Here is a 24,775-nt window from a genome sequence, read left to right as displayed (position 1 = left end):
CACTGCACCACCTAGCTGTACAACTGAACTGAAACAACTGAACAACAACTGGAAGTGTGCAGAACTCAAATCTTGACGTTACCTTGGACGTTGATTTGTGTCCAGTCTGGTTTGGAGGTAGGTAATGTCCCTACATCATTGATAGAAATCTGTGTGAGACCTGGGTCTGGTGAAGGGAGGAGCTGCACATGCCCCTCGGGGTACAGCCACCGGGTTTCTGTGTTTCTTTTCCTACTAACCTACAGACTTCCCCAGCATATCTACTCTCAATTCTCTACTCTTGGGAATTATCCACATCCCTTGGGAATTGCGGCCTTCCCCTATCTATGATCTTCCATGGCACCCACTGCCTTCCTGAAGCCTAGACACCAGCCAAAAAAGAATAAGCAGTGGGGGGAAAGGGAGGAAGTGCTCCAGAAACACCCCCAGAAATATCCTAAGTCCAGGAAAAAACCATGGGTTCATAGGATATAGCTTTGGAAGGGAACACATGTAGGGATCACAGAGGAGAAAACTGGAGGCTAGAGATGGAGTGTGATGGGCCCTAGATCAGGGGAGGCCCGAGATTGGAACCCTGATCATCTAACTCAAAATTTGGAATTCTTTCCACGGGACCAGATTGCTTTTTAGAGATGAGGGAAGGTCTTACCCTTAGCTGCTTTCTGAACTCAGCCTTGGGGAACACCTTCTCTTTCAGGACTTGGCAGTGGCTGTCGGATAGCCAAGCAGTTTGTATTTAGCACTAGTTTGAATTATCACCCATCTGTAATATCCAGCCTGTTTTCCCAACCCTATTATAGATTATTCCCCTTCTCAAGCTCTGGTCCAGCCTGATTGCCTCCCTTGCTGTTCCTACACGTCGGGAATACACTCTCTTCTCACCTCTGCCTCTACCATTTTCTTCAAGCCTCATCTTCAGTTACATGTCCTCCATGAATGAAGTCTTCCCTGATTCTCCCCAGCTGCCAGTCTCCTTCCCTCATAGTCCCTTGTGTTTATTTTGTATAGATTGTTTCTCTTGTTCGAATTTAAATGCCTCCACGGCAGGGACCTTTTCATTTTTGTATCTCCAGGGCCTAGCACAGCACTTGGCATATAGTAGGTATTTAATAAATGCTCATTGATTGATTGATTGATTATCCACTGTGTTATCAACTCTTGGAACATTTTCTCTTTGGCTTCTCTGTCATTTGGGAGAGTTGCTGGGTTTTTGTATTTGTTGTTATGTTGTGTTATGTTGTTATGTGTTATGTTGTTGTGTTATCTGTTGCTTTACACCCTCCCCTACATGGTTAATTCTCTGCTATGCCTGGCCCATCTGAAGTTTTCCCCCGTTTGGACTTGCATAGCTATTGGGCCTCTGTCCTGGGTTTCCTCTCTAGCCTGTAATAATTGCCCAGGTCCATCATGCTGCCCAAAAGGCTTGAAGTTCCAGGCTACTGGTAGATGGAAAAAACTAAGAAACCAGATAGGAGGGGTTCTGGAAAGCATGGGCAAAGAACAAAGCTGGAAAGGAAGCACTTGATGTGAGACTCGGCCAGCTGGGACAGTGTTGAAGGGGAAGCATAGACAATGTCTAACTCTGGGGCTGCATTCTACCTGGTGGAGGCGTTAGATGGAGGAAGGGAGAGAAAGCAGATGCAAAGAGATAGGCAAATAGGAGAGAGGGAGAAACAAGGAGAAAGCTAGAGACCAAGAGACAGTGAAAGGGGATTGTGTCAGACTTTTGGAGGGTGGAGGTGTCCTCTGTGTGTGTCCCTCTTTAAGGCTAGGAACATCTGAAGTTAGGGATAATGGGGCATGGAAGGGGAGGCTTAGGGGAGGGAGGTGAGGATGGAGTGCTAAAGGTGCTGATCCATGTTCAGTAGACTGCCCCTCGTCCTTAGCCTTCCTATCGTTCAGTCAAGCAGTAGGGAAGAGAGAAGCAGACTGACAGAATAGCAGAAAGACTGTTTCCTGGCTTGGGAAATCTCTTTCTGTAAAACGTGGGGATTGGACCATATAATATGCCTTCATTGGCCCTCCTACCTGGATTCCCTTTCCTGGAAAGTTCTTAGAAGGGACGGGAGATTTGGAGTGGGTATTTATGGAGCAGGTATGAGACTGAGGACTGGTCTGAAATGTCTGTGGAGCTATCACCCCACCCCCCAGGGGAGGTGAATAACAGGTAAGTAGAGGCCAAACTTTGGTCTCCTTCCACCTGACTCAGCTCCCCTGTGCTGAGGCTGGGGAACGAGCCAGAGGACTGATCCAGCCTAGGAAGCAAGTGGCTTGCTTTTGGCCTTTTCTTTTCCCTCTTTCCCCTGTCTTCATCTTCATCTCTTTTTCCGTATTTGGTCTGTCCTCTGACTCTCTCTCTCACTTTGACTCTCCTTGTATATCTCTTTTTGATATTTGTTTAATTTTCTTTCTCATATTCCCTGTCTCCTCAGTATCTGTCTTTTTTTCCTCTCCTTTCACACTCTCTGTGTGTCTACCTCTCTCCTTCTTGGTCTCCATCTCTTTCTTTTTCTGTTTGGTTATATTTTTATATCTTTACTTATTTCTATTAATAATCAGACTGTCTCTCTTTCCCTCCTCAGTATCTCTAGCTCAGTCTCTCTGATTGTTTCTGCCTCTGCCTCTGTCTCTATTTCTCTCTCTTTTTCTCTCTGTGTGTTTGTGTGTGTGTATTTCTGTCTCTCTCACCCTCACCTAGCCCTTTGAGCTGGTAATCCTCTGATCCATCAAAAATTAATGATCTCCCTTTTCTTTCCATTTTCCTGAGACTGGCAGTTCTCTTGGCTGTCTGACCCCTATTCCTTATGCTGCAGCATCACTTTTCCTTGTACTTAGGCTTCTTAGATAGAGCTATGTTGAGAAGAGATGACTAGGGAACTTATTACAGGTCTTCTGTGCCAAGATCTCAAAGCATGTGGTCAGTCTCAGTGAACCCTCATCTTCCTAATCTGCTGCCCTGAAGGGGCAAGTGTGTGAAGGTGTGTGTGGGGGGTGGGGTATGCAGAAGACTTCACCAGCCTCATTGCCTGGCTAGAGAAGCCTGAGTCTGGGAGGGTGGGGTGAGATTGGGGTAGACAGAGATTCCATGTTGGCCACCTAGTCCCATGCTTGGCAGAAGGCCTCTGTTTTTGGAGGGGTGAAAATGTAGCTTCTGAAATGAATTGGGTTATGGGAAGGGAGAGGAGGGAGACACAGTGTTTCTGTGTCTGTCTCTGCCTGTGCCTGTGCTTGTGATTCCCTACTCCCCCACCCCCAAACTGGGAGGGTGCTGTTATAGTAACTCATCAGGGTGATGGAGGCGACTTTGATGGAAGTGCCACCCCTCCCCAAAGCCCCCCTTAACTTGTGTGTGCGTGCGTGAATGCGTGCCAGGGCTACACTAATGGATGGTCTGACTGATCCTGATGGAGGGAGGGAGGGAGGGTGAAGGAAGGGATACTTTTCCCCTCCCCGAGGTTTTTAATGGGGCTGTCAGAAAGAGACAAATACATGGAGAGAGGGAGAACAAGAGGAGGAATGGGGGGGATGGGAAGAGAGAGACAGAGAGAGAGATATGAAGTAAGAGACCGATACACAGAGAAGGAGAAGAAGCAGGGGAGGGGCAGAGGAGGTTTTCATATCCAGACAGGGCTTCTTACCATTCTTCCTCTATCCATCCCTCCCAATGAAGATCAGCTTGGTTCCTGTAGATCTACCCTGAGGGCATCGTAGCCACATTCCCTCCTCCCCATCCAGTGACCCCCACAGAGAATTTCAGACAGTGAAGCTGTCCCCCTCAGCCTTCTCCTCCTCAGGCCCTACCACCCCAGCTCTGTGGCTACCCCCTCCCACCCTTTTGGGCTGTATGCCAGGCTGGGGAACATGCCAAGTGGCTGGCACTGGGACAGATCATCTCTCTGGCAATGGGAATGGCAGTGGAGGGGGGTGGGATGAAGGGGGAAGGGCCCTTCCCAGAGACCACCTCATCAGTTCCTTTGACCTTGTTGGGATCTTGCTGCCTCTGCATAGGCAGAACCTGGCTGAACTGTGTAGGGTTGGGGGGGAGGTGGGAGTGAAGAGGATGGGACGTATGTATGTCTTTGTGCATCTCTGTCTCCCTCCTCTCCCAATCTTAGTATCCTTCTCAGTCCTGTTCCTGTGTTATGGGCCTTTCTCCCATGGATGAGTATGTTTCTTAAGGGAGAATGGGAAATCAGCTTATTCAGGTTATTCTCTTCTCTCTCCTCACTGTGCATGATGAGGAGGTGGCCTTCATATCACAGGCAAGGGTAGAACATTCTAACTCTTGTCTGGGAGACCACCCTTTCCTCCCATGGCAAAAAGCCAAGCCTATATGAAAACTTGAATAAGTAGGCTGAGCCACTGGGGGTGGGGAGAGGAGATGCCATAGTCTTTCCAGACTTCATATCCCAAGCCCTTGATCACAGAGCATGTCTCCCTCTCAGAGTAGATGCCAATGCATACCCACTTGGGGTGGGGCATGATTTTACTTGTAGCCTCTTGGTCTGTGCTTTTGTTCCCAGAAAAGTCAGGTTCTTGACTCTGAGTTTCAATCCTACCTCCTCTCCTTCCGTTGGGTTCTGTGTCTTCCACTGTGAAATGGGTGAGCAACCCATGGATGTTGAGATTATCCAAGTACCATATGGCTATAGTGCTATTTCCCTCCTCTGCTTAACTCTTCTCCTATTCTTCTTGGACTCTATCTGAGATTAACCCTGTCACCCTCCTCCATCCTTGAAGTATTTCTTCCTCTCAGTCAATTCATTTACCTATTTTAGAAAGTTTTTTATATTGATCCTACCCCATTTATGTCATTCCATTGATCTGGGTCCCATCAGTACTAAAGGGGGGGACAGAACAGATATTTTACTAAAGTACCTACTGTGTGTCAGGTACTAATGAAGCACTAAATGCTTTAAAAATATTATCTCATTTGATCCTCACAACAACTCTATGAGGTTGGTGCTGTTAGTGTCCCCATTTTACAGTTGAGGAGGCAGGCAGAGAAATGAAGTGATTTACTCAGGGATACACAGCTATTCTGTGTCTGAGACTGGATTTGAACTCAGGTCTTCCTAACTCCAGGCCCAGCACTCTATGCACCTAGCTTTGTGAAGGACTCAGTTGAAACCAGAGTAATTTGGTCTTGTTTTCATGGGTATGACCTTTTTTGAGTTACCTCAGTCTGGGAGCCCCACAGAAGTGAGAACCTTTCTCTTTAGAATGGAGACTCTCTGAGACTACAGAAGGAAAGGTCTTCTGGTGTTTGGAGAGGTGTAGAGATGCTAGTGGATAAATTTGGAGGCAGGGGAATGCTGTCATAACCTGGTGGCCAATATTCCTAGAAAGAGGGACAGGTAACTGATATTTTCTGACACATTTTGGTGTCAGAGCTAAGTTGCTATTCCTGCCTCCTTGCACCAAGCTTAGTCAACAAGGACCCTCCCCCTTCTCCTTTCCCTCCAGCTCCCCATTCAGTGCCATTAGCATGCAGACCCCACCTCAGCCCTATCATTCCTGGAACAGATGGCTTTGCTTGGCTGAGTGCCCTAGACTTGGGAGATGGCTCTGGGCTTGGGAGATGGTTGGGAGGGGGAGGTGATCTGTGCTCCCCCCACCCCCATCCAACTATAGTGGGGGAGGGACCAAAGGGGTGGAAGCATCACCAGATGGCCCAGGCCACAGGAACTCAGCTAGAGAAGACTCCCAGTTAGCCAGATTCATGGGGAAGTATAGTGATATGGATAATAAAAAATGGAATAATCAATTCAGGGACTATATCTTTTAAACAATATGTGCACCTTTGCTGAGACTGAGACTGAAATAAGGAGATGACTGGAGACATAGATTGATGACTGAAAGTAAATGGAGATTCCCAAGGGGAACACTTAGAACAGAGGAGTAGCTGAGGGCCAAGGCAGAATCAGGAGGAGAAGGTGAAGGTATTGGAGAGAAATGGCAAGGCCTAGGGAACAGCTTATGTTGGGGTAGCTGAGGCCAGAGGAAGAGCATCTGATCCCGTGTGGCATCCCTTGGGAACTGGGATAATGGATTGGATTGGGACAGAGTGGAGAAAGGAGAGCCCTGAGAAGCCTCTAAATGAAACTTTTCTGGAGTGTCCTTCAAGGATAGAACATGAGCCTGGAGAATGGCCAGGAGGGGAGAAATACAGAGGGAGCGTGGTGACCTTGAGAGGTCACAAAACCAAGAGTTAGAATGTCTCAGGGTTCTAGTTCCAATTGTCAGGAACTAACTTCATGACCTTGGGGTAGTAATTGCCTTTCCTCTAGTCCAGAGGCTCCTCATCTACAAAAGGAGGAGGTTGAAGAAGATTATCTCTAGGGTCTCCAGGCCTTAGCCCATTTCTAAAGTCCCTTCCAGCTGTGATGTTAGTTTTTGCCTCCACTTCTATGATTGGGGGGAGGAGAGGGAGAGGGAGAGGGAGAGGGAGAGAGAGGGAGAGAGGGAGAGAGAGAGAGAGAGAGAGAGAGAGAGAGAGAGAGAGAGAGAGAGAGAGAGAGAGGGAGAGAGGGAGAGACAGAGGGAGGGAGAGAGAGAAAAGGAGAAGAGGGGAGGGGAAGGAGGCAGAGAGAAAGAGAAGGCAGAGAGAGAGACACAGAGAGAGAGAGAGAGAGACAGAGGGAGGGAGGGAGAGAAAGAGAGAAAAGGAGAGGAGGGGAGGGGAAGGAGGCAGAGAGAAAGAGAAGGCAGAGAGAGAAGGAAGGGGAGAGAGAAAGTGATAAAAAGAGAGAATAGAAAGGAAAGGGAGAAGAGAGGGAAGAAAGAGAAAAGAGAGGAGAGAGACCTAGAGATAGAGGGAAAGATAAGAGAGTAAGAGGTTGAGATAGAGACACCTCATCACACTGAGACCATGGCCTTGTCTGCCTGTCTGGTATCATCTTACCCTACTTCCCTCCTCCCCAAATTCCCCCTTAGGGGTTGCTGTGATCAGGCTGACAGGGTGTTTAAAAGAGATTAAAGGTATTTTTCTTGACAGGTTAGAATGAGTGATTGGGAAGAGGGTGGTGGAGGGGTAACTAAGGCTGAGGGGAAGGAACTTGTGAAGAAATGAGGAGGGATAGAAGAGCCAGAATCAGCTTGTTTCCTTCTGTGTTGTCACTGGCTCACTACTTCCTCCAACCCTCTCTCCAAATGCTTCTCTTCCTATCCTGAGACACCCCCCTGCCTTCCATCGTCTTTGTACTCCTCTGTCCTCCTATTCCTGATAGCTCTGGCTCTCTCTTTTTGTCTATCAGTGTCTCAGGGATCCCTGAGCATGGGACCATGTCTTCCTCACACTCAGCAGGATACTTATCCAGGAGAAGACTCACGTTTCCTTCTTCCCCTCTGCTTAAAAGCATCTACACATGAACTTCCTAGATAGGGTGTTCAGAGAAGTCGGTGCGGGGTGGGGGGTGGATGGTGTTTGAATTCATTGCTATAAGGGAGCAGGTAGAGGGATGGGGAAGTACAGTTACACTGAAGAGGAAACAGGCATAGAGTGCTACTGGTCCCTGAGCCTTTACTTCTCCTCTCCCCCCACCTCCAATCCCTTAGGGGTGAGGGTTGTTTTTTTTTTTTTTAATGAGGAAGGGTTGGTTGCTGCCCCTGGCACTATTAGCTAGACAGAAGCTCAGGCCTGAGGTCTGGACCTGGAACTGAATCCTAGCATCGGAATGAAGTGCTTGGGGATCCCCACCCTCTAGTTCAGAGGACACCCTTCCTCCAACATCTTCGATTTTTGGAGACGGCCAGGCCATTGCAGCTTAGAATAGAAACAGATTTGTCTAAACAAACAGGGCCATCTCCAAGTGATATCATGGCTGGGGGGAGGTGCCCAGTATGATGGGGGGTGTTGGTCAGTTTGGCCACCCCCCATTTTCCCCTCAGCTCTGTCTTCCTGATGAGATAGCAGGGTTGGGAAGAAGCCTGGCTGGATGGGGATCAGACAAGGGATGGATCTGGTCAGTAATGGGAGGTGGGGCTATTTTTCCATCCCTCGGCCCAGCCAGATCATCCCATCTGCCATCTCCAGCCTAGCCCATGCCAGGTCTTTGTACCTCTATGAAAAGAAAGCAAGTAGATCTTATTTGGAGCTGGGGTAGGAAGCTGGAGCTCGGGAAGGGCAGCAAGTGAGGGAGCTGGAGTGGGGAAAGGCAAACCTTGGAGAAAAATGGAACTGTGTGTATAAAGACCAAGAAGGGGTAAAACTGAGTCTGGGGAGAGCTAGAGGGAGTTTGAGGAAACTTATATTCATGGAGGGATCTAGGAGTCTTGGAAGTTTGGGAAGGGGATTTGTGTTTGTGGAGAGCCCAAAGAGTTTGGGGCCAGAGAGAACTCTCTGGAGGCATTGAAGGGCTGGTGCAGGAGGTGTAAGGGGACCGTGGAAACCTTGAGGAGGGGAAAGACTGGCTTTGGGGGGGGGTGCAGTTATCTGTTCGGGGCTAGGGCCAAGGCTAGCACATGGATCTCTTCAGCTGCAGCTTGTAAAAGTTTTTCTCGTAGGACACGGCACGCTCCGGCCAGGCGGAGTGGGGATGTGGGGGGAAAGACAGGAACTGTTTTGTTGAGGGGGGCTGGAAGGGAGAGAAAGCAACTCCACACCCCAGAGGTCATCTCACCAAAGAGCTATGTGTGTGTGTGTGTGTGTATGTGTGGTGTGTATTTGTGCTTAAGTCTTAGTGTATCTATGAAAATATTGTGTCACTGGGGCTTTGTCTGTATGTGTGTATCTGTGTATATCTCTGTGTGAATGCCAGGTTGTGGCCATTGCCAGGTTGGATAGCAGGGGTCAGGATAGCAATTCAAGTGAGGTTTATAGATGTCATGGGTCGTAGAGTTTGATGCAGAGAAAAGAAGCTACGATTTTATTCTAGGGAGCAGATATAAGTACCATATGGTCAAAAAAGAAGAGAAAAGCATCCAGGACATCAGCCAAACCAAGAAGGGACAGGCAGAAAATGAGTTTTCTCTAGGTCAACTGGGATCCTCAGAAGTGACACAAGAGTTATGACCACAGTTCTACAAACAGAGGCTAGTTGCCCTCCATCCTAGTCTGATCTTGCATGTCCTATTGAGTGTGGGTGAGCAAAGTTCCTCCTGGTATGTGAAAAGACTCAAGGCTCACCTCACAACCTCCTCAGAATTGGCAATCAGCTAATTGCAGTAGGCTGGTCTGAAAATGTATATTGTGTATTTCCAAGTTATTGGTGATGATGGGGTAAGGGTTGAGGATGATGGGGGGTGAGGGTCAGGGTTGGAGTTATTGAGAGTCATAACTGGGGATGGATGGTTGGAATTCAGTGAGGGGAGTATTGTCAGGAATAGTTGGATTGTGGGTGTGGGCAATTGATGGGGGGCCTGGGCTGGGGGGTGTCTTCTCATGAGTTCTCTGGGATTGATGATCCCCCTTTCCTGGTCTCCCCTCCCTCCCCCCACTATTTCCTGTCTCCTGCCAGATGGCTAGTCCTGCTCTGTGGGCCTGCTTCGTGGTTCTTGCTGCAGGGGTCGTGGCCTATGCCCAGAGACACAGCCAACAAGGTGAGTGACTCTCAGCTCTCCAGAGCCCCACACCCAGCCACAAACTGATACTCGTTGACAGAAACACACACTTAGAACATTTACAGATAATCAACCATGAAGAACATATTATGTGTCTTTCTTCTAGTACATCCCTGGTCCTAGCTTTCTGTGGATCTGTGTTGGGACAGCATGGCTTTGGCTTGGGAAGAATGAAAGATGCCTCCTGAGCCTGAGCTGGGAGCTGGGACACTATAGCTGGAGTGACTGAGGTCAGACTGTGAAAAGGACTTTGCCCCAGTTCCCCCAGTTTTGTGCTCTCACATAGAGACTGGGGGACAGAATCATTTCAAGATGATGGCCTAGCCAACATTTTGCATTTTCCAAACTCCTAGTTTGACATCATCCAGTGAGGAATCATTGGCTAAATACATGTCCAGCTTCATCCTAGGCACTCTGCAAGTACATCAAAGAATTAGAAAACATGTTCTCTACCCTTATGGACCTTGATATGTGGCAGAGGCATGGCTTTCAGCCTTTTTCATGGAATCTATATTCTTAATTTTGGGAAGGAGCTGGTGTCTTGTTGCCATGGTGACACTGGCTTCACCTGTCATCATAGCAAATAGATAAACAAACAAATGAGTAAATGCCATTTGATTCTGGTGTCCTTGAGGCTGCCTCCTCCCTTCCCAGCACCCCAAATTCTCCCTCCCTCCCCAGTACCTCCTGTTCTCCTCACACCTGTTCCCAATTCCTCTCTTTTATGTCCTCCTTGATTTTATTCTAATTGCTAATTCACAATGCACCCCCCCCTTAACCCCTCCATCCCTTTCACTCCCCCAGCTGCTACTGAGGAAAGAAAGAGAAAAATAAACTGCTGCTGCAAGAAGGAGTGAGACTGGATTATAAAAAGGCCTGTCTGATGGCGAAGCGCAGGGCAGCTGCCGCGTTCTCTCTCTATTGCTGGGTATCTTTTTACCCTTCTCCAACTAGTTTCCCTCTCATGCCCACCTCCCCCACTGCCTGGCTTTCCCTTTGCTTAATGCCTAGTTTTCTTTCTGGCAGAGAAACTCATTATCTTTCCCTCTAAAGCATTTCTCCCTCCTCATTTCCCTGTTACTCTAGAGAGCACCACCATCCTCCCAGTCGTCCAGGCTCCACATTGAAGTGTCATCTTGGACTCCCCCACCCCCGCCACATCCAAGGCCTATGGATTTCAACATCTCTTTGATATACCCCCTTCTGTCCTCTGACATTGCTGCCAACCTGGGGCAGGCCCTCCTCACCTCATGCTTAGGTACTGTAGTTTCCTGCTGGTGGGTCTGCTTACCTCAAATCTCTTCTCACTCTCATCTGTCCTCCATTCAGTCACAAAAGTGATTTTCCTAAAGCATAGGCCAGACCATGTTACCCCCCCGACACACTCAATACATTCCAGTGACTCCTTATCACTTTCAGGATCAAATGCAAAATTCTCTGTTTGGTGTTCAAAGCCCTTCATAACTTAGCTCTCCCTTCCTACCTTTTCAGTCTTCTTACACCTTAACCCACCCCCCAGTCTTTTTGATCTAGTGACACCAGCCTCCTTGCTCTTCCTTACATAAGACATTCTGTCTCCTAACTCCTGGCAGAGAGGAGACTGAGGATCCATCTTAGAAGAGTGTAGGATCTCTGCTTCTCATCAGGTTATAGATAAACTATGGGCAAGTTCAGCCTCTAAGATTAGATGTCCAACTGCTTCCTTAGGGGTCAAAGGAGTGCTGGGAAAGGTCCTAGACCAGGAGGAGGGGCCAGGAAGGGAATACCCTGGGCCAGGAATGTGCTGGCTTCAGGGAAAATACAGAGGCCTCCTGGCCCATGGAGACTCCCAGGGAAAATGATCTCCTCAGCTAGGACCAGCTAGACCCTTTTTTCCCTGTCTCTGTCCTTTTATGACCTTCAGCAACTGAGTCTGAATGGAATGATCTTTATGCCCCACACCATTTACCTCCCTTACCGTTGTAAGGGAGATGGGGTTGTCAGAGAAAGGTGTATCAAAGTCTGAGGGTTTAGGCAGTGGAAAGGGGACTGCTTCATGTCATATAGGAAGTTAGTTCAACATCTCCCCTCTTTGTTTTACAAGTGAAGAAACTGAGGCCTAGAATGTGAAAGTGACTTTCTAAGGGATTTAGTACCAAACCTCACACCCCAAATCAAGTCTAAGCACCCTGACTTGACTGTAATCCAGTTTTCTTTCCACAATACCAAACTGTCTCATCCTGTTCTCTGCCTATTGCCCCATATAATGATGATCTTTTGGAGAGGAGATAGAAGTGAGTCCCACTTTGGGCTCACGGAGGAGGTGTTTGGAGGATCTCTTGGTCATGGGGAAGTTTCTGCTACAGTGGCTGCTGTGGAGGGAACATGAGTGTTAATTAGATTTTTCAGGCTGAGCAGCATTGGCTTCATTTTCTGCTCAATAAACTTGTTCCTGGGATCACTCTGACAAGGGAGGTTTGGTGATTGAAGCTTGATCTGGCCATGGCTCCTTAATTGCCCCTCTGGCAGGGAGCAGCCTCATGGGGCAACAGAAAGGAAAAGCTATCTCCCTAGAAAGGGAAGTGGAGATTTCAAATACCTGAAGGCCCTGAAATACCTTGTCATCTGAAATAGGCAAGGCAAGAAGCATTTACTAACTGCTTTTACTGTGTGCCAGTCATAGTGCCAAGTGGTAGGGATATACACAGAGACAGGAGGGAAATGAAGGTTGGCCAACCTGGGCCCCTCACCAAGATGGAAACCCTGGGAGGAACTCGCCAGTGGGAGAAGGGAGCCAGCTTGGCAGAAGGATGTTCTAGGGCAGAGTTGGGGAATCTGCAGCCCTTAAGGCCACATGTGGCACTCTAGGTCCTCAAGTGCAGCCCAAATTTGGATTCAGCCAAAGGGCCACACTTGAGGATCTAGGAGGTCACATGTGGCCTCGAGGCTGCAGTTTCCCCACCTCTACGGGGGGAGGAGGCCCCAGGTACTGAAGGACGTTCCAAGATGAAATGGAAGGGAGAGAGAAGAGACTTGTTTTGTTCCGTCCTGGAGAGCAGAACTAGGGACTCCAAGGCAGATGTTCTCAGGATACAAATTTGAGCTCAAAATAAGGAAGACCTCTCCTAACAATCAGAACCATCCCCAAGTGGGACAAGCAAAAAGCCAAGATATAACCATCTCTCTCAGGAGTCAGGGGCTTCTCTACCCCACAGTCACACAATCATAGACTTAGTGCTGCAAGGGACTTCAGAGACCATCTAGGACACACCCCCCCCCTTTTTGCAGATGAGGAAATTGAGGCCCTGGGAAGCTAGGCAACTTGTCCAAGGTTACACAGGTAGTAAGTGATGGAGGTGGTATTTGTACCCAAGTCCTCTGACTCTAGAGCCATGACCCAGAGGGCATCATCAGCTTCCTAGTCCCCTGGGCTCCCAACCAAAGTGTGATCCTTGCTTCCTCACTACCTCTCACTCCCCCCATATCCAATCTCTTGCCAAGGCTATAAATTTCACCATTGCAATATCTCTCTAAAAACCCTATTCTCTCCTCTGACACTGCTACCACTCTGGTACAGGCTCTCATCACCTCACACCCGGATTATTACAATAGCTGCTGGGGGCCTCTGCCCACCTTAAGTCACTCCTGTTCCAATCCATTCTCCATTCAGTCATTAAAGTGTTTTTCCTAAAGCACAGGTCTGACTATATCACCTCCACAACGGGCCCCCCACCCCCCCTCCCATTCAGTAAACTTCATTGGCTTCTTATCACTTCCAGGATCCAGGAATCTAGTATTCCAAACCCTTCATAACCTAGTTCTTCCTCCCCCCTCTACCTTTTCCCCACCTTTCCAGTCTTGTTACACTTTACTCCCTTCCACACATTCTTTGATCTAGTGACACTGGTTTCCTTGCCATGCCACAGACAAGATACTCTATTTTTGTCTCTGGGCATTTTTTTCTGGATGTCCCCTATGCCTGGAAGGCTCGTCCTCCTCATCTCTGCCTTCTTCAAGTCCCAACTAAAATCCTGTGTCCTGTAGGAAGTCTTTCCCAAGCCCTCTTAATTCTAGTGCCTTCCTCTCTTCTTTCCTGTATATCCTGTAGATCGCATGTTTGGATAGATCAGCTTGTTGCTTCCGTTATTCTGGGAGCTCCTTGAGGACAACGACTGTCTTTTGTCTCTTTTAATATCTCCATTGCTTAACACAGTGTCTGGCACATACTAAGCCCTTAATAAATGTTTACCAACTGAATTATTCTTTCCACTGTATCAAAGGCTGATAAACATTTAATGGGGGTGCATTAGAGCAGTGGTTCTGAACCTGTTGTGTGTCATGAACCCCTCTAGCAATCTGGTGCAGCCTCAAGACCCCTTCTCAGAATCATTTTTTAAAATGTATAAAACGAAATACATAGATTTTCAAAGAGAACCAGTTATATTGAAATACTTAGAAAACAAAAACATGCTCACAAATCCCAGGTTAAGAATGGAGGGAATTTCTGGTTAAGAGGCAGCTAGCTAGGTGACATAGTAGGTGGAACCCTGGATTTGAATTTGTCATCCAATGGTTGCTAGCTGTGTGACACTGTCACTGACCTTGCCCCGACTCAGTTTCTCTTTGATTAAATGGAGATAACAGCTGTAGCACTTACCTCATTGGGCTGTTGTGAGACTCAGAAGAGATAATGCGTGCCAAGTACTTTGCAAACCTTAAAGTGTTATATAAATGTTAGTTATTATGAAGTCTGATATGAGTGGGAAAAACTAAATGGTCTCTTAAGGTTCCTTCCAGGTCAGATTCTTCAGAGCTTTCCAAAATTATGTGTTTGGATGCAAGGATTTAGGGAGGGAAGGAATGTCAGAGATCATGTAGTCCAATCCTCACTTTACAGGTGATGCTCAAGGTGTAAATGGCGAGCCAAGGGTTCACATTCAGGCGTTGCTCTTGAAATCCAGGACTCTTTTCACTGGGTCTCTAGACTCTGCTGTCTCTCAGGAAGAGACAGCATCTGAGTAGGAGACGATCTGAGTAGGAGAAGGGAAAGGGGACATACCTGTGGAAGAAAGACTGAGGAATGGTTACAGACCCAAGTGCAGCTGAGCGGAACTTTGGTCCCCTGTCCTAGAGGCAAGACCCAGAAAGGGGATGTGGGCATGATGTCAGGCTGGGAAGACTTCCTTCAGAGTGGAATCCTGGGTGGGAAGCAAGTGGAAGAAGACAAAGCTGACTTGTGCTCAGTTTCCTGGAGCTTTTCCTTCATTCAGCTTTTACCTTCTGCCCTCCCTAGGGACCTCAGGGTGCCCTCCCTCTGTCCTCTTTGCTTCCCCTCTTGACTGCCTGACGGTGCTCAGCACTGATGATGGGAGTCCCATTGTCCCCAAAGTAATAGGCTTTCTTTTCTCTGGCTTCTGGCCCTGCTGCCCCAGTGGCATCCTCAGGGATGCTTTCTGTATTAAAGCAGGTGCAGGGAGGAGTGGGGGAGAGCTCTCAAAACAGAGAAGAACCGGGGATAAAGGAGGGGCAGAGGGATGGTTGGAGAGAGTTGGCTGTGGGTGATGGGGAAAGGCAGAAAGAGGAAAGAGACAAGCATACCAGAAAAAGCATGAAGTCTGGAGCCATTTACCAAAGGGAAATGCAAAGGAAACCTTAGCTTTTCATCTATAAAATGAAGAGTTTGGAGTCCCTGAACTCTAAGTCTACTTCTCGTTATACATCTTATGACCTGGGGTTCAGTTCTGACTTCGTACTTGGTTTTGTGTGACCTTGAGTAAGTCACTTAACTTTTCTAAGTCTTTATTTCCTCATATATAAAAAGAAGGGGTTGGATTAAATGATCTCAGAAATTCCAATTCTTAATCCTATGAGCCTATGAATTGAGAAAAACTTGAAAAAGGAAGATGGAAGGAGGGAGAGAGACAGAGAGCAGAGACACAGGAGAGAGCTGGAGAGGAGGGAGAGAGAGAAAAAGAGACAGAGAAAGATTAAGAGGGACCTAGAGAGGTATATCTGCTCACTCCCTGCTAGTGGGGTACAGGTCTGGTTTTTTCTTCTCCCCTCCCTCTTTCTGGGCTCCAGCTGATTTACCAAAAATATCCTGTGATTCTGGGCTGAATGGGAGCTACATAAATGTATTTGTGACTGTATTGGTCTGACTGTAGATATGACTGTGGGTGTAAGTGTATGTATTTCTGAGGCTAGATGATGGGGGAGATTTCAGAGGAGGAGACTGGCAGGTAATTGTGTGTGCTACAGGGGAGTGTGTGAACTTGGGTTAGTTAGTTTTTGTGTTTGCGTTTCTTTCTATCTGAGGGCAAGGATCTTTTGTCCTTATGATTGGAGACTTCTTCAAAGGTGTCGCTCCCTTCTGCTAAGGAAGGGTTTAATTTCCTGGGTTGTGGCCAGCTTTCCCTCTCAGTCCCAGGTTTTTCTGAGATTGTACCTGGGAACCCCTTAGACTAAGAGGTTCTCCAACTCATTGCCCCAGACCCTTTTTCCCACAGCATGGAGCCCCGAGGAGGGGGCAGCAGGTGGTGTTGAGAGTCAGGTGAGATAGATGGACTGTTGCTGAGATGTGATGACAGCCAGTGGCTGGGGAGGCCCATGGAGGCCTCAGTTCATTTCCGCAGGCAGCCCAGGGGATGGATCAGAAATCCAGCTTGAACCCTGGGCCCCCTAACCCTCTGCTCCTCTACCATGCTTTAGAGTCCTTGGCCTGTCTGTCCAACCTCCTCCCCTACATATTGGGCCTCAGTCATCCAGGCTCTTCCTCTGCTACCCTCTCTATAAGCTTCCTGATCCCATCACAGTTTTCCTCACCTTCTTTCCCACCCATTCTCAGGGTCTCGAGTTGAGGGGGTAGGTAGCTATAGACAGAAGAGTTAGAACCATTGAGGTGCAATCTGTGTATCTCTCCTCCAGACAAAAGAGCAGCTTTGGACGTAGGACCTTTGGGCTACAAGGCACCTACCTTAGAGTTCTATCCTTATTTAACAGATGAGAAAACTGAGATCTAAAGGGGTGAAGAGACTTATCTAAAGTGGCAGTAAATCAGTGGTAAAACCAGAACTACAGATTTACAGTCAAGTGCTCTTTCTGGGAAAAGTTTGGAATAGGGTCAAAGGCAAATCGAGTTCTTTAGAATTCCATCTTCATTCAACCAGGCCCATGAGCACCCTACTTGGGAGTCTGTCTCTCAGGCTGAACTTCTTCTTCTAGGACCTGAACTACTCTAAGGTTATCTTTTCCCCCCTTTCTCCATCAGTGTGGCTACAGTCTATCCCCAGCTGAATATTTAAAGGATGCTTGCTTTCCTGCATGGGTTGAGGGGTGGAAGTTGATGGGGTCTGGAAATGGGACAGAGTAGGAGGGTGATTCTGATTGGAGTTCTGTGTTCTTTGGAGGACCTACTTGGCTGAACTGGTGTTTGTAGGGTTATCCTAAGAGGTGGTGATGTATGTGATCCTGAGAGGTGATGATGTAAGGTGATGTAGATCTTAAATTCTGGTTTCAGGAGCTACAGAAGTTCCTGACTTTGAACCTCTCAACCCACAGAAGGGGCCAAAAGTTGTTCCTTTTTGATAAACAATGGGACTAAGTCACCAAGGAATTCTCTCGTCAAGCAACTTCTTCCCCTGAAGTATGCCCTTCAGACTGGGGCTTTTCAAAGATGGGCCACATCCCCTTCCCTGCCCCCTTCAGTAGACTGGGGACTCCTTGTAGGTAGGAGTGTTTTTTCCACTTTCAAAAGAAACAGAAGACAAAGGGAGGGACTTCTCCTTGGACAGGAAAGTCAAAAAAGTGATTCCTACTCTGGTACTGGGAGAATAGCTGTCCCTTTCTTCTCCTCCCCTCCAACCCCCTCCCCAGCCCCAACACATACCTAGAGCTACACTGCTTTGGAACAGAGCGTGTTCATTCCAGCTTAGCTGTTCTGGATATGTTCTCTACCTGATGGGTTGGATATGAGTCTCTATATTCCATATTCACACTCTGTATTCAAGAGTCATCTTGGCTCTTTGAGTCCATGTGCAATATAGTGATGTGCAAGCTAGTCTTCATGGTGAGACCCACTGTAGTCCTCCCTGAACAGAGACTCTAGTGTAACTATGTGAATAGTCTGACTGTTAGGGCGGCCTGTGACCACATGTATGTGTGACTGCACCACTGTTGTTTTGGATGAAATTGTGTATGGCATTCTCATTCTCTCAGCCCCTTTCTCTCCTTGTTCCCTTTGTTTTTATAATCTCATCTTCTCTGTCCCTCTCTCCCCCTCCCCATTTATCAATCTTTTCACAACTGATTCTTTTAAAGGTTTTGTCCCAGTGTCAAAGCCAAGAACTCTGTACCCTTTCTAATTACTGTGCCTCGAGCCTCACTGTCTCCGCTACCAATGTCAATTTCACTGACTCCATGCTCTGGACCTACACCCACTCTCCCCCACTGTCTCCCCTGCCTCACTAACCCCCCCCTTCCAAGGTCAATTTCGCTGATTCCCTATTGTCCCTACCCTTCCTTGCTATGTCCTCAGCCTCAGTGTCCCCCGATGTCAATCTCACTGACTCCCTCCTGTACCCCCAGCCTCTATCCCCAAATTTGCTCCCTCATATTTAAGTTCGTAGCACCCCTCCACCACACACACACACACAACATCGTGTGACTTTCCCCTGTGTTTTCATTTAAAAAATGAACAAGAATTTGCAAGGGCTATAGGAGCTATGGGGACAGGACAAGGGTAGGTGGAAATATTGAGGAACTATATAAAGAAGATATCTATCCTCCCGAATATAACTTTGATATGACTTTTTCTTTACTTTTGTATCATTTTCATTCTAATGGTTATTGTGTAACCTTACTACCATTGTGGTGTCAATATTCCTTGTTACAGTTACTCATTTGTCTTTGTGTTACTGTGTTATCCTTGTCATTGCCTCTCTGTTGCTGTCCTGTTGGGTCATTGTTGGACTGTGCTGTTTTCATGTTATGGCATTGTTTCACTGTGATTTTCTTTTAATGACTTACCGACTCAGTGGTCTCACTAGACGGTCAGTTCTTACGTCTCCTTCTCATGCAGCTGGATGGACCGGAGATGCAGCCTGGGCCTCAAGAGGTCTCTGGGGGGGCAGGGAAGGGGGGGGGGGGTCCTTTGGAACGTTTCCTTAAAGTTCCAGATTCTGGAAACAGGATTCCAGAGAGCTGGAGTTGGGTCTCCTGCCCAGCCCTGATGGAGGGTGAGAATCCAAGGTGGGGCCAGCATTCAGAGCTGGGGAGGGAGAAACAGAGATCTTAGCCTCTGGTCATTGGATCTCTTAGGAAGAGAGGAGAGATGGTGGGGGCCAAGGAGAGTTTCACATCTGTGTTTCAGGCTGGCTTCCTGAGGCCTATTCCACTCCATCCATCCTGTCTCTGCTATTCATCTGTCTGTCTACCTCCCAGGGAAAGGAGTCAAAGGGGGCTGAGAGAAGTAGAATGGTTGGACCTTGGGTTTAAAGTCTGACGGGCAAGTGGGGGAGACTCCCCTTTCCTATTGGCCATACCTCTGCCCCCCTCTCCAAACTCTTTCTTTCTCTAGCTGTATAGACAGGAACTTAGTCTCACAAGATCAGAGAATATAGTGCTAGAAGGGATTTTAAAGGTACTCTAGCTCAGCTTCTGATTTTTACAGATGAGGACACTGAGGCTCAGACATATAAAGTTTTTTCTCCAAGGTCACACAAGGATATATCAGTACTGGCATTTGACAGGAGGTTCTCACTTCCAAGTTCATTGCTCTTTCCTACTCTGTCTTCCTTTCAGTTAAATCAGTGTCTAATTCATTCAAGGACATGGGAAGAGGGGAAGGGAATAACCACTTATTAAATGCCTACTATGTGCCAAGTACTGTGTTAACCGTTTCATATATTTTATCTCACTTGATCTTCACTACAACTCTGGGAGGTAGGTGCTATTACCCTATTTTATAGTTGAGGAAACTGAGGCAGAGGTTAAGTGACTTGGCCAGGGCCACATAACTAATAAATGTCTAAACCCAGGTTTTTCTGACTAGGGCCCAATGCTTACTCCATCCACTTTGCCACCAGCTGTATAGGTCTGACATCAAAAGTCAGACCAATCGATGACAAGGGCAGAGGTGACCCACACCCTCTAGAGATTCCCATCTCCCTACATTGAGGTTCTGAGGATGTTAAAGGAGAATTTGTTGGAATTTAGTAAGCCAGAATTTCTCTAGAGGTTGGACAGAAGTGTCTCTTCTAAGACCAAGGTATGGAAACTATATCCTCTATCCTCTTTGACTTAGAGCTCTAAATGGGAGTAACTCAGGGGGGTATGGGTAATAATTGGGGAGAGGATCCATTAATATGACCTGAGTCCAGATACAAGGTCCTGTGACCTGACCGAGGGGGTGGGGCTCTCAGTCGTCCAATCCTCTGAAAGATTGGAGGGCCTTCGTTAACAAGTGTAATTAAGACTCTTTGATGATAGACTGGGCCTGGCCTTAATTGTCTGGTTAACAGGAATCCCCCCCACCCCCAAACTCAGCAGGTCTGCTCTCCTGATGGAGAAATAATTAGCAGGAATGTTAATAAGAAATCTTCAGAGGCTCAGGCTTTGGTCCAGTCACCCAATCACCCAACAGCTGTTGATCGCAGTCATTTTGCCACTTCTCCATCAGTGTGTCACTCTGTTCTTTGGACTGTGCCACTTGGTAGGAGGGGTGAGCCATTCATTCATTCATCTACTTACCTGTCTTGATTATTGGGCAGGAATTCTGGGGGCATCTAGGAGGGGGTGAAACTTTTGGCAGGGTGAGGATTTTGTTACCTTCCCTAATCAATCACTTTCTTGTCTTCTTTTCTGTCTCCTGTATTTACACTTCTGTGCTGGAGGCGTATATAGCCCAAGGTATAGGAAGGAGCAGTTGAGAATTCAGGCCTAGACTTCAGAGAGACTATTTCAAGTAAATATAATTACAACCACCTCCTCTGGTCTGCTGTCCCCTCTGAGGCCAGAAAAGCTTTTCTCAGTCTAACTTCCATCTTCTGTGACCTGAGATTATTTCTTTGGAAAAGGGGTGCAGATAGGCATCCTTGTGCAGGTAGTAGGAGAAAGCTGCTCTTGGTGAGAGTTAATGCCACAGAGCACACGAGTATGTGAGGAGGTCTGACACGTGACTGTTGTTGAGGTTTTGGGAACCCCAAAAATCGAGGGGACAGGACAGGTCTGCCTCAAAAGAATTTCACCACTCAAGCCTTCTTTCAGTCAGAGTAGTGAAGTTAGGTTTGAGTGGTCAAATTCTCTGGAGGCAGATCCCTACACCCTTATATTTTAGGGTTCCCAGCACTCCAAACCACAATAAATGTGAGGGGATGGGATACGTTAAGAACTTCATTAAATTCTGGAAAGCACATTGAGCAGAGTTGTATGTACCAGGGTTCTTTGATACTGGCTAGCAGAGGACTGGAGGGAGGAACGTTGGCTTGGTCATCTAGTGCTAACCCTCCCCCCCTCCACATTCCCAGAAAGAGGAGAAGCTAGCCTTAGGACAGGGTGATAAAGCCCGAAGGAGAGCCAAACAAACAGGCTGAGGTGTCTGTCCATTTATCATTGCCCCTGACCCTTTCCGCTGGGTAGAGAGCACTGGACTTTGGTTTCCACAAAAGCAAGAAGGCAACACCCTTACCTTTTTCTACTCAACAATCTAACTTTTCCCCTTCCTCCCCTATATAAATGCTTGCTGTAACTGAACTAGGCTTCTCACTGTTCTGTGAATGTCTGGGCTTTGCTCTTAGCTATTCCCCATTCCCACCATCATCTGTTACAGTCTGCCTCCCAGACATCTTTGAACCCCACCTGTTCCAAAGCCTCCTCCTCCAGAGGTGCTATCTGCAGCCACTCTAGCCCATGCTCATCTCCCCCATTTCTGATTTCCCTCCACTTGGAATCCTATCCACATACTTATCTTTGAGTGCACATATATCTCATCTTCTATCCAGGTTCTGAGCTCTCCAAGGGCATGACCCATGTCGTCTTCTTCTCTGGAACCTGTTCCCACAGTGCAGCACAGGTTTAGGCACACAAGGTGTTTTAGTGTATACTTAGTGACTTTCATTCCATTCTCCTAATACAGGGGGAGCCATATGGAAACTTGTGGTGTGGTGACAGAACGCCCCTTTGGACTGAGGGAATTTAGAGTTGTTCACTTTACCAAATATCTATTGCTGAAGTATTAGATCAGGGGAACGATGAAACAGTGGATAAAAGTTTTAGGCTCAAGTACTATCTCTGACACAAGCTAGCATTGTGAACATGTAAGAGTCACCTAATCACTCACTGACCCTAGGTATATCTCTAAGACAAGACCTCTCAATCTAGGGTTGAGTGCTTAAAAAAATTTTTTTGATTACTGTTTTTCAACATAATTAGTTTCTTTTATATTTTATTTTACTTATTTAAAACCAGCATTCTGAGAAAAGGTTCATAGGTTTCACCAGACTACCAGAGGGGTCCAAGACACAAAACCGGTTAAGCATTCCTCCTTGAAGACTCTAAATTATAGCCAAGTTGTAGACTGGCAACAGTGCAAGGAGTTTCCACACCAGGAATTCCTCGCACCAATGAAATCACAGGTTCAGTTCTTCCCTTCTTCCCAATACCCATCCCTTCCAATGTGGTACGTATAGAGTTGGTCCATGATGTTACAAAGATGAAAAACAACATAATCTCTGTCCTCAAAGAACTTACATTTTAGTAAAAGATTGAGAGTGCAAGATATGACAGTGCAAGTTAGAATGAGACCGGGGGCACAGAAGAGGTTTCACACTGAAAGATTTAGAGAAGAGATAGATGGCTTCTCTCCAGGGAGAATGGGGTGGGGGCATGATTCAGAATGATCAGGAAATCTTCATGGAGGATGAGGAACTGGACCTTGGAAAGGAAAGGTCTTCACAGATAAGGTAGGAATCAATGCTCCAAATTTGGAGAGTTAGATCTGTGCCTCTGCTTTTAGCTGACCTTATTCCTCAACCATTCCAAACGTAGGAGAGTCTTTCCCAAGTCTGATGTCACAGAGGGAAAGAGATAAGGACACGTGAATGATCCTGAAAGGAGTAGTGTAGTCTGATACGCAATGCCCTGGGCCTGGTACTGGGGGAGACCCTTAAGAAGGGTGACCTTGGGCAGATGGCATGAGACATCCCTATTCTCAACTGTGTCTCTCCCTTTTCCCCTCTCTCCATAAAATGATACCTTTTTTTATTCTCTAACCTTTTCTTCTTTCTCTCTGTCTTCCATCTCCCTTTCTGTTCCTCTCTGTCTCTCTAAACCTTTCTCCAGCACCCCCCCAACTCTCCCTGTCTTTAGATCTTTCTGTTTGTCTGTCTCCTCCCTCCTTCTCCCTCCCCATCTCTCTCTGACAGGTACTCCCTTATCCTTCAGCTCAGTCACGCCTTGGTTGTTCAGGGCTGGGTGGAGGAGAAGGGTGTTGCTTTCAGCTCTGACAGGCCCCCTCTCCTGGGGCAGGTGAGCTGACAGGCCTGAGTGCCTTCTCTCCCCCTCAACCCTGCCTGGCCAGGGTTCGATTCCCAACACCAGGTGACAGCTGCACAATGATCTGTCTCCAGACCCCGGTTGTTTTGCCCATATTCTGCCTGCTGCTGCTGTGTGGGCCCCACTCTGTGTTCAGGGTTGTTGGGGGTGGGGGTAGAACATGGGAGAATAGTTTTCAGGCTATTGTGACATATAGTCTGTCACAGGGATATTAGGGATGTGGAGGTACTGGAGACATGTGCATGAGGTTTATAGGGAATCATTTTCTGGAGATTGTGTCAGAAACAAAACTTGTCTGGGGTGTCCTGTGTCTGAGGCCCCAGAGAGGAGAATAACTGGGCTTCAGGTGTGTGTGTGTGTGTGTGTGTGTGTGTGTGTGTGTGTGTGTGTGTGTGTGTGTGTGTGTGTGTGTGTGCGTGTGTGTGCGCGCGCGCGTATGTGCTGGCAGAGGTGGTCTGAGTCCAAGGATGTATACACTTCATTCCTTCTTGCCTGTGAAGTATCTGGAACTTTAGCACTGTTCTGTTCCCACAGACATCCTCCTGAAATAAACACTATAAAGTAGCATGTTGCAAAATAAAAGGAATTTATCACATTGATTTTGGAATTGGGATCAGAGTGTTAATGGCCTAGTTAGAGTCAGTGTCAGGTTTGGGGTAGGTCTCAGGGTGCCATTTGTCTGGGATCAGGACTAGGGACAGCATCTGGGTTGCTCAGTGTCACTGTCTGGTTTGGGGTCATCGTTAGGGTCAGGATCAATCAATGAAAGAAAAACTCAACTTTACATTTCTAGTCTCAGACATCAGGTTCCCTGAGCACATTGAAGCTAGGGGAGGAGGTCCATTGATAAAATATTTAAATGAAGAAATTGAACTATTGGTGTGAGTGTCACAAAGCCTTCAACACACAACAAACATTTAGATTTTCACAGACATGGGTTTGGGCAGCAGAGATAATGAAAGATGGGAAGTTCACAAGGAAGTGGAGTTCAGTTTTTGGGTGGGAGAACTGTCTTTCACAAGGTTGAGATGTCTGGGATGACCTGTCACTTGTTTCTTCCCAGATACTCATGTGCTGTACGAACGCCTGGGCTCAGATGTGACCCTTCCCTGTGGGACAGCAGCCTGGGACACAGCGGTGACCTGGAGGGTCAACGGGACAGACCTGGAGGCTGCTCACTATAATGGCTCCCAGTTGGTCCTTGAGGGCCTGGACCTGAGCCACAGTGGTCACTATGCCTGCTACCAGGGTTCCTCCTGGCACCTTCGATACCAGGCCCTGCTGCATGTGGGCAGTGAGTACATGACCCTTGATCCTGGCCCTGACCTAAATGAACAAGATAATGAATAATCTTGTTGGTGGTGACAGTGACCTCTGACCCTTGATTTTGTTGTACATGGGCAATGACTATGATCTGTGCCTCAGTTTTCTCATGTGAAATAGGAGTTAGATTAGGTGATTTAAAGTCCTTTCCAGATTTCCACCAGGATCTATAATCCTGTCAGCTTTACCTCAGCTCTTCTTGTTTCTTCATTCACTTCTTGATTTTCTCCTGCAAGAGAGGACACAATGGGGAACCTTCAAGAATCCAAAAATGTCTTTCTCTGGGATATTTTGGGGACTATCACCAGTTTTCCCCTTGAGTCAATATGAGTCAGTCACTCCCAAGTAAGTGATCTCTGCCCTC

The 24,775-nt window shown here is 47.4% G+C and overlaps 1 protein-coding gene across 4 annotated transcripts in view; it reads left to right on the top strand.

Annotated features, from left to right (window-relative positions):
* Positions 1-24,775, top strand: part of CNTFR (ciliary neurotrophic factor receptor) — a 94,506-nt gene that overhangs the window by 34,090 nt on the left and 35,641 nt on the right. For 3 of the 4 annotated variants that reach the window (XM_072606296.1, XM_072606287.1, XM_072606278.1), the window contains 2 exons: positions 9,459-9,540; positions 24,152-24,382. In XM_072606296.1, coding sequence (XP_072462397.1) covers positions 9,459-9,540; positions 24,152-24,382 — 313 coding nt within the window. Of the gene's footprint in view, positions 1-9,458; positions 9,541-18,751; positions 18,774-24,151; positions 24,383-24,775 lie in introns of those variants that run through there. The other variant, XM_072606303.1, reaches the window with a different exon arrangement.

This window comes from Notamacropus eugenii, chromosome 1 (assembly GCF_028372415.1).
Source record: "Notamacropus eugenii isolate mMacEug1 chromosome 1, mMacEug1.pri_v2, whole genome shotgun sequence".
Lineage (NCBI taxonomy): Eukaryota > Metazoa > Chordata > Mammalia > Diprotodontia > Macropodidae > Notamacropus > Notamacropus eugenii.
This window is presented reverse-complemented; position numbering and strand designations above follow the sequence as displayed.